The sequence below is a fragment of the Xyrauchen texanus genome, chromosome 26 (assembly GCF_025860055.1).
Source record: "Xyrauchen texanus isolate HMW12.3.18 chromosome 26, RBS_HiC_50CHRs, whole genome shotgun sequence".
NCBI lineage: Eukaryota > Metazoa > Chordata > Actinopteri > Cypriniformes > Catostomidae > Xyrauchen > Xyrauchen texanus.
Genome location: NC_068301.1, coordinates 21,245,288 through 21,255,654, shown reverse-complemented (window position 1 = coordinate 21,255,654; position 10,367 = coordinate 21,245,288). Strand labels below are relative to the sequence as shown.

Genomic DNA, 10,367 nt, shown 5'->3' with positions numbered 1-10,367 from the left:
ATTCCAAATGCACACACTTTTTGCTATGCCCGTTGACTTCCCCAATTCCCCTATTGCGTGAAGAATTGTACAGCCCTTGATAGCGGGGCATAGTGATAAAATAGAGTGATTGCAGGTGGATGCTAGATCAGTAAAGGAGAGAAGGGCTAAGTGAAAGCGAGTGAGAGAGATAGAGAGAGGAGGGGGGAGAATGGGAGGTGCTGGATCAGCCAAGCTGAGGCAGGACGCAGTAGCCGCGCAAGCCAGCGTACTGAGCTGAGGGGTCTATTGTTCCTCAGGCTTTTTTATTTTTTTCTTTCCGCTCAGACCTCATTCTTCTCCACTGACCCAGAGAACAGAGTGAGGAAGAAAATAAAAGAGAAAGATAAGGAGGAAAATAGTGGAGTGTAGGAGAGAGTAAAGAGACAAGTGGATTACCCTTTCCTGGAGAAACCGTGTGCTTAAGAGTGAGGGACAATAGCATCTTCTCCTGTATACGTCTTCAGCTGAGTGTGTGTGTGTATCGTGCAGTCTGTTTTGCCAGACTTGAGCCAGGTGGATCTCTCTGGCTGTGCTGAAGCCATGGGGCTGGCCAGCTGGGCTGCAGGGAGAGAGGGCAATTCAGCCGGGGCTCTTGCCTCCGTCTTCAGAGTCATTCTGCTCTCATTTGGGCTTTGGGATGTCCAGACGCAAACAGTCGCCAACACCAAACCCACCTACATCTGGCAAACAGGTATGGCTGTTTAATCTAAACAGAAGTGTTTACTGAAATCGCAGAAATTGGCAGTAAGGGATTATTTTTCTTGACTGTACTTTGATGTGTTGACAGTGACAGGTTCATGTTTGATTCAAGTGACAAGAAATGGAGGCTGAATACATAAAGACAAAATTAGATTTTCCAATTAAATGTCCATTTTGACATGTGACTATATTTGTCTGTGTGCTAAAAATTCTATGCAAATTAAAGACAGACTACAGAATAATATATGTGGTGGAACTTACAGACAAAAAGTTGTTGGAATTATTTTTCAGAGCTTTGAGAACATTTAAGCATATTCTGGCTGGTGAAGGGTGCTTGATATTTTCCGAACATGTGTGGGATGGTGCTTGAATGTGCTTCTCTCACTAGTAACCCTACACATTACTTTTACAAGATATTTAGATCCCATTGTACATCCATTATTTCTGTAAAGGAAAAGTTAACTTAAATCATTCTAATTTTAATAAAACATGTGAATAGTATTGGGGATGGATACAGATTTTCTAATTTGATTCACAAGCCTTCAATACAATTACGAAACAATTTGATTAGATTCTGATTCATTTGGGTATGTTTGAGTTATAATGTTCATTTTACTTACATATGAATGAAAATCTCTTTCAGCTAATGCTGTAAATTATACAGGGAACCTGCTTGCTTGGTACATTATTGAACATATTCTTTTTTTTTTTTAAAAAACATTATTTTTAAAAATCAGCAGGACCCAAACTATGCAGTTCAATTGCTATTTATTTAGCCTTAAAGAGAAAAAATCAGTAAACTGAAAGTAAACTTTCAGACCAATCTTGGGATTTTAAGAATCAATATTTGGATTGTTCAAATGAAGATTGCAAAAAAATCAATATTTTTACCTAGCTGCACATGTGAATATCCCAACATTAATAATGAATGAGCCTGCCAAAAGCAACATGGTGAAAACATCTCTGAAATTAGTATTATGCTGCTCCATAAACAGGAATAAAAGGCTTGGTTGCAGTAAATATTGTAAATGTTTGGAAATACGTGCAGTGTCATGCTTTAGTTTTGACAGGCAAGAACGTATATGATGGAATGTAAAGCACATGTCTTTTCCAAAAGTTGAGGAGATCTTGTCTGTTTTCTGTTTTGGATGGCATCTCTGCACCTATCAGGGGTGCAAATTTGTCATGCATGGGACAACACCCAGCAGTGGAAGTGGGGGATGGAGTGGCCTGAAGGGGGTGAGTCGTAATTGTGTGTATGCTGGTGTTGGGAGGGGTATGGTGGACTGGGACAGTGAAATGGTTCCTCTGGACCGGCCACAGATCGATGAGCCATTTGACCAGGGTCTCTGGCGAGAATGGATGGAGAAGATCTAGATCAATGAAATGGGTGCATTGGGGCCAGTGGTGTCCTGCTGGAGTTGATCAATGCACAGCTTCACGGCTGGAGAGGATTGAGATTCTGCAGGATCAATGGATAATTCTGAACTCTCTGGTCTCACTCAGATGGGGCCTGATCAATGCAAGGGATACACTGCAAATCTGCTAAACTAGGCGTTCAGTGGATCCGTGGGATTTGAGACACTATCAAACATTTACTGTTTATTTGACTACTCAAATGATGTGAGGGTTGACATGTTTGCAGCAAACATGTTGTGCTGTGAATATCACGGTACTCTGGGGCAACATGCCCCCTCCCCTGAGGTGAGATAGGATGAGCAGATTGGCTGAAGCAAGTTAACCTACATAAAAAGAAGCCTTGCTTTTGCTTTCCCCATAAATGTGTGCAAACTAAGTCATGCAAACATAGCTAAACAAATCTCAAGCTTACTTGGAAATGCACAAATTCATCACCTGCCATCCATCACATTTTTTGTTTTTTGTTTTTTTTCAGAAACTACAGTTTGCTTCCATGTGTGTTCCTATGACACACTCAGTAGTGTTTAAAGCTTTAAGGACAAGAGGAAAAGCAAAGAAGAACTATTACAAGAGCAGTAGCCTGCCTGCAGGCTCATTTGGGACCGAATCAGTTTTTTTGATGAATGCACAATACATTTTGTGACTTTGACAAATAACCCTGGTTTTGTGCATCAGTACAAAGGCAGTCAGCAGAGAGTTTATTGGAGAAAGAACATTTCCTGTGGTTCCCCTTAGATGGTCCTGGGTGGAGTAGGTGGGAGAAGCCTAAATTGTTCAGGGGCAGCACTTTTGACAGATTTAGCAGGACATAAAACTTAATTTCATACTTAGAGATGTGATTTTTTTTTTTTTAAATATTTTGTGGAACAGAAGATGTTAGGCAGAATGTAAGCCTCAGGGTTCAATGCAAAATTGATAGCATTTGTGGCATAATGTTGATTTCCACAAAATGGATTTAAACTCGTCCCTTGATTATTTATATATATATATATATATAAGAAGCAAAAATCTGGATTACAGTGAGACACTTACAATAGAAATGAATGTGACAGTTTCATAGTGTTAAAATGCACACTGTTTCAAAAGTATAGCCACAAAACATAAACATTGTTAGTGTTAACATGTTTTTAGTGTGACAAAATCAGATATATGCCATTGTTACAATGTTTATCATGAATTTACCAGCATAACATCATAATGGTGACAAAATTGTAATGTTGAATATATCTTTATACACAGATATGGTTAGTGAGCAATTTTATCCCACTTAAATCATTTTAACACATATAATGTTTACGTCTTGTGGGTATACTTTTGAAACAGTGAATATTTCAACAATTATGGACAGACCCCAAGTGCTTCACTGTAACTATTTTTGCAAATATGCTTTGTGGTAATCAACAATAGGCTACAAATGCTGTTACAACCTTAAAAAACTTGCTGTAAATCATATCAAATTTACTCCAATCCTCAAGGAATTGACAGTTTGTTTTCATAGTATGTCCCTGTTTTTAGTGTTGTATGGCTCAAGGGAAGTGATTGGCCTAGTTTATTACATTGTTACTCCCAACCTTACACTGTAAACAGCCCCCCTTCTTTATGTCATTGTATCTGTGAAGGGCATTTCAGGATCATGACTTCATTTTGTTAAGTTTATTGCAAACACTCTTGAGTTTCGAGGCTGTGGTGTACAGTTTTTTTCAAGGGTTTACCTCTGTATGACTGTAACTCTCCAAGGCCACTATGTGGGCCATTTCCAGCCCTTCAGCAGCCTGAAATAACACATAAACACTCCCACACACTGATCTTAATCGACAGGGCTGAACTCTCTGGTCAGCATTGTGCCTAGTAGTTGCGTGCACGTGCGAGGAAGCTATTGAGTCCGGCAAGACCCTACCCCCATTCACCCGCCCATCCAGTCCAGCAAATTAGATGCTCTTTTTTCCCTCTGAATATGTGAATCTGACTTTACTGCCGTATTCACTAATCTCCATCCTTCAAAAAGGACACTTTGATACTACTTTCATCCATTTGTCTCCTTCCTTCAGCACCATTGCATGTTGGTGCTGGAGAAGATGGGGGCATTTATCAGTAGCAGGAGGCCAAGTTTCAAGCTGTTAATTCAATCATTTGCTCTTTGTCAGACTTCAGTACCAGTCTTCAATACCACTTGAGGACTGGACAACAAGATTATATTTAGACACCTGCAAGCCAGGGAATTCATTGCCAGGTGCATCCTAGCTTCCTCTGTACTCTGATATGGATAATCATGGAGAAAAATAGAAGAGGGAAACATATGGAAGTGCACAAACATTCCCGAGGCGATCAAGCTGTAATTATGGTCAGCCATCAGCCTGAATTTTGCAGTGGAGCCAGTGTTTGACGAAGCCATTATGAGGAAGGATGAAATTGAGTTCTCTCTCGGATTCATCAAGTGCCAAATTGATGCTGCTTGTCTGGGTACTTGAGTACAGTCCAGCTGCTCAGAACAACCAGGCTGACAAGTACCGCTCTGCTTCACACAAGTGCCTAATTTTTTCTCTTGTTTTTTGTGCCCTTATTTTTTTTTACATATTTCTTCTTTAATTGACCATATATTAAGCTCCGACCCACTTGGTTACTGTTGCTCGCTCAAGGCTTGGTCAAGTTTGCCTTTGACAGGCGACATTCTGTATAGGCTAAGAAGGCATTGGCGGATGTTAAGAGCATGTGAAATCCACAAAAAACGAATTGCCAAGCAGTGCCTGTTTTTATGTTGCACTTTACCTCTTTGAGTAAAGTTATAAAGATACTTGCTGCTAAAATGATTTGGTTAGTAAAAGTTAACCAACCTTCAACCTGAAAGTTTATTCTCCAAAATTCTCTGCCACTAGAAGTCTTGTATTTTGCAGATTCCCATTGAGGTGACTGAATTTCGAGGTGCAAAGGTAAAAAAAAAAGGTCTCATAGAAATGAGGTGGAGATTTACGTAAATTCCGTAAAGCAGTGTAAATTGGTAAAAAATAAATGGATATTCTTATCTAGGATGAAATTAAGTGTGACATAGTGTACAGTCTCTTTTCATGCTGTTTTTTTCTTTCTTTCATTTTAAGAAACTTAAATTATTCAGGAATGTAATTTAATAACTCAACTCAGTCAACTGAAAAAAGAGGAGCCTTATTTGATAGCATTAACGTAATTGAGCGGGTTGCACACCAGATGACAAACTTTTTTTTTTCTTTTCTTTTTTTCAAATTTCAAATTGTAACATGTTCAGGTTTCAAATGTTAGGCACCCTTAAGGCACCGTGAGCTCTTTAGCTACTATTAACTTTGGTAATTGTTGTAAAATTCCTTTCAAAACCATCCATATTAGAAAAGAGCAAAAGCATGTTTGTTAATATGGAGGACGTCAACAGTTTTGAAGGTCAAATTGGTCCGTAGTGGTTTTAAGGCAGCGCTTAGCGAAGGGTAAATTGTGTGTATCAGTGTTCTCAACCCTCCTTGTTTTCGCTAGGTCACCTCCTCTTGCTGTCATTTGTTTCTCTCATGCTAGCATCTGCTTGCTCCCTCACTCTTTTCTTCCCTTTTTAACCTTAAGAGGGAGAGAGGAATCCTGATGAGTGCTCACCAAAACAGACAAAAAGAAGACAAAAGACAGACTGAGAGCGTGATTTGTTCCACTTGCCCCCTTCTCTCTTTCCCTTTTCTTTAGTGCACGCTTGCACTCGCGCAACTCATTAGTTTGCTAAGAATGGATTGCCGCCTGTGTGTGGGGGAGCCTTGTAATTACCTGGGTGTGTGGTGCAAAACCGTTTTTTCCCTTCCAAAGGCTTTACTCTGTCAGCTTTCTGACAGATGTTGCTGAGAAAGCAGCTTCTGCTCCTGAGAAATTTGTGTTCCTCAGAAATTACATTTATTATAACAGTCTGTGACAACTAGAAAACAGATGATGATTCCAGAAATGATCTCAAAAACTGCCCTTTGATTTCAGACTGCATTTAGAAGCTGGTAATCGATGGCACTACTAAACACATTAGTGGAATAGCACAATATGTGCTTGATCCCTTTCTGCCTCTATCTCGCACTCACTACAGCTCACGTTCCAGCACTAGGCTGCTTAGTTTTGCTGAAACGTGCAAAAGGATTGCACTAATTATGCTAAACCGCTTTAAATCAACACCTAAGTCATACACTTCCTCTCAATGACACCTCCAAGTCAACATTTCCATGAATATCACTTAAAATGAGCCGATTGGTGTCTTCATCCCGCACTACCCTAAACCTCAATTACACAGGCACAGTGAAAAATAATTTCAGGCTGATTGTGGGATTATGGAAGTTTACAGTGCAAATTCACACTACATGACTTGTTATTTCCTCTCTATTATTGTCTCTCTTTGTCTCTCTATATGTTTAAGGCACACACTCGCATGCCAAGCTTGTCTCTGAGTAGCTGAGCAGTGCCATACTTTATCGCTAAGCGATTTGTCTGCAGGAGATATAAATAGCAGGCAGGTTGAGCCACGTAGCAGCTGAGCTACTGTTCCCGAATCACGCTCAGACACTAATAGGAGAGAACCTGGTGGAGGTGAGAGTGAAAGATGGAGAATAAATAAGAACAAAAAGACTGTTTGTCATCTCTAAATTTCCACAGCGCTCTCTGATAAACGCATTAGCATGGCTGATCGCTGTCTCGTACACAATGAAACACCTGCAGCCTATGGTATAGGCGACACACAGTAGCAAAAGTTAAATAACACCTCTTTGATAGGTAACCTCGAGGTTTAGTCAGGATTTAATTTTACTGGCTGACAAAACATATCCTTATGGATGAATGAACATTACTCACACACCAATTAACAATATGAATCAACACATCCACTTCTCATTACCCAAGGACAGATTTGCACTACAAGTCAAAGATACCACCTACTCATTCTTGAAGTTTACTATTTTCAACATAATAGAAAAATAGCCTAATAGTGAAGTCATCAAAACTATGAAATAACCCAAGTTGAAGTGAGAATTACATAGTGACCAAACATTGTTAAAAAAATCATATCTCATATTTTAGCTTCTTCAAAGTAGTCACTCTTTTCAGAAGTTCCCATGTATGCTGGCCACTTGTTGTCTAATTCTTATAAAAAAAAAAAAAAAAATGTTTCATTTGTTTTTGTTTTGTTAGACAAAAATGTACACGGGCACAAATTATATTTCTCTACAAAACTAGTGTCAAGCCTTTAGGCATAAGCCTTTAGATCAAAAGGTTTTTAAGATCATCAGAAGCAAACATGTATCTTAATCTTTTGGCAAATGAGAAAAAAATATCTCCACGTTTGTAATGAGCAGTGGCAGACTTTAATAAGTATGTAATAAGAGTGAGTTAGGATGCGAGTGGGGATTTCCACTCTGACTAATCATCTAACTGTAATCTAACTTGACGTTTTTAAATCCATGATGCATTGCTGATCGAATGCCAAACTGAAAGAATTTCAGTATCTACCTTGCAATTTACATGGAAATTGTGGGTGTGTTAGAGAGCCATATCTGCAGCATCACAACATACTTCTCACTATGTGTGAGTATAAAATCTGAATGTGAACTGGACAAAATCCTACCTCAACTTCTTGATCATCCTGAGATTTTGGGACGTATTGTATTTAAAGGTGATGTATTTATATTTTTAGATGTTAAAATAGTTTATTGTATCCCAGCAAAGTTAGCCATTCCTTACTGGTTGAAGAAAAAAACATGGTTATCTTTCTATCTTTGAGCATCCCGGCCAGCCCAAGACAACAAAATTGAGTGTGTTTACATTCACACCAATACCCTGATAACTACCAAATATGCATGAAAACCACATTTACATGAGACTTGAATTCATCAGGTTATTCTTTGCTGTTGACATCGAAACATAAAGGGGCATGTGCACACTTACACACACCACAAATGTGAATCTTGGGTAATGACCAAAATCTCAAGTAGGTTTAGCTGGCCGGAGATCAACAAATGGGGGTGGAATCTCCAAAAGAGGATGGGGTTACTCCATAAGGGGCGGAGTTACTCCAAAAATGGTTGTGCCAACTACAAAAGGGAGCATCACTTCCACTCATGCTAAGGGTTAGATTAGGGGCTCCCTATATCTTGGCTGGTGGTTTGGAGCTCCCTCTGTCTGTAGCTACATCAATCTCATTGTACTTTTATTCACCAAAGTGGCATTCAACTGATCCCAATGTATAGTCAGGACATTAATAATGTTAAAAAGTACTATTAAAAAAATAAATAATTTCTTAAACTACTTCAAACAGTTCTCATCAAAAATCCTCCACGTGTAGCAATGACAGCTTTGCAGATTCTTGGCATTCTAGTCAGTTTGTCCAGATACTCAGGTGACATTTCACCCCACCCTTCCTGTAACACTTGCAATAGATATGTCTTGTTGGGCACTTCTCACACACCTTACAGTCTAGCTGAACCCACAAAATCTCAATGGGGTTAAGATCCATAACACTCTTTTCCAATTATTTGTTGTCCAATGTCTGTGTTTCTTTGCCCACTCTAACCTTTTCTTTTTGTTTTTTTTTGTTTCAAAAGTGTATTTTTCTTTGCAATTATTCCCATAAGACCTGCAACCCTGAGTCTTCTCTTTACTGTTGTACATGAAACTGGTTTTGAGAGGGTAGAATTAAATGAAGCTGTCAGCTGAGGACATGTGAGGCATCTATTTCTCAAACTAGAGACTCTGATGTACTTATCCTCTAGTTTAGTACATATAGCCTTCCACTTTCTGTCTCTTTCTGTCCTTGTTTGAGCCAGTTGTCATTTGTCTTTGAAGACTGTAGTGTACACCTTTGTCTGAAATCTTCAGTTTTTTTGGCAATTTCAAGCATTGTATGGCCTTTATTCCTCAAAACAATGATTGCTTGATGAGTTTCTAGAGAAAGCTGTTTCTTTTTTGCCAAATTTGAACTAATAGTGACCTTACAACATGCCTGTCTATTGTGTAATGTGGCAACTCAAAAACAAACACAAAGACAATGTTAAGCTTTCAACTTTGTTTGACATAATGGTAAGTGATTTTCTAGTACTAAATTAGCAGTTTAGCATTATTACTCAAGGATAAAGTGTTGGAGTAATGGCTGCTGGAAATGGGGCCTACATAGATTTGATCCAAAATGCCTTATTTTTTTAAATAGTGATGGTGCTGATTTTTATATCAGTAATGTCCTGACTCTACTTTGTGATCAGTTGAATTCCACATAGGTGAATTAAAGGACCAATTTCCTTCCAAAACAGTAAAATCTGAACATTATTCCAAATTTTTGGCCGCTAATGTATCTAGGTGTGTTGATTTGTTTATGACCTTCCCCTGATATAGGAAAGCCATTATTGGCTTATTAAGCATAATTGTTGTAAGATTGTGCACATAAACACACTCATTATCTCAAAAATGACATGATTTTGGGGCGGGATTGCATGTTTGTCAAACAATGGCAAACTGGGGAACGTTTGGGAAACACATTCAAAAACAGTCATTGGCATTTATAGAGATGGCAGAAATAGTAAGAGTAGCATGCAATTCTGAATTTAGCCATTATTTTTGCAAAATTGTTTGGTGATGCTAGTGGTTCAGAAATTACACACTTTTGAAGAAAGTGAAGGAGACAAGGCTAAGCAGAAAGAAATAAGACACATTAAAATGGATGGCTTAGGCAGTAATTAGTATTTTCTATATTATATGGAATGGTTTGAATCTTCCATTGAAATAGCAACTTGTCAAATAGCCACTTATCCTGCCACCATATTCCAAATCATATTCCACTTTTACACCAAACATATCCACACATTTTATTTTAATTTACACCTCCTTTATACTGAAAGAGTATTTTAATTTAGGAAATATTTAGAAGTGAATCTCTGCCTGGACTCTGTGGAATCTACTCAAAGGATTTCCTCTGCCTTCACAAGTTTAAAATATCCTGACAATCAATTCTTCATATAACTTTGAGCTGGGCTAGAGTTCCCTTCTAGGACCATAGATGTGTTAATACCCGATTGAAGGTTCTTCTGTTTGCTCTTCTATTGGGAGCTCCAAAATAGATCATTTTCTGGGAATGAAAGAGAGAAGACAAACATTGGTGGAGAGGGGGAGAACATTTTATCGACACCATTTTTCATGGCCATGTCTGCAGGGCTCACTTTAAGTGAGTTAGCAGGGACCCTGAATTCATCACAGTTATGCCAAGC

At 38.6% G+C, this 10,367-nt stretch overlaps 1 protein-coding gene across 1 annotated transcript in view; it reads left to right on the top strand.

The window, feature by feature from the left end:
• The first annotated feature begins 353 nt into the window (after positions 1-353).
• The window catches only part of LOC127620401 (thrombospondin type-1 domain-containing protein 7A), a 166,874-nt gene continuing 156,860 nt past the window's right edge, over positions 354-10,367 (top strand). Inside the window, exon 1 of the mRNA XM_052093629.1 lies at positions 354-712. Within this exon, the coding sequence (XP_051949589.1) occupies positions 562-712 (151 nt within the window). The 5' untranslated portion in view covers positions 354-561. The remainder of the gene's footprint in view (positions 713-10,367) is intronic.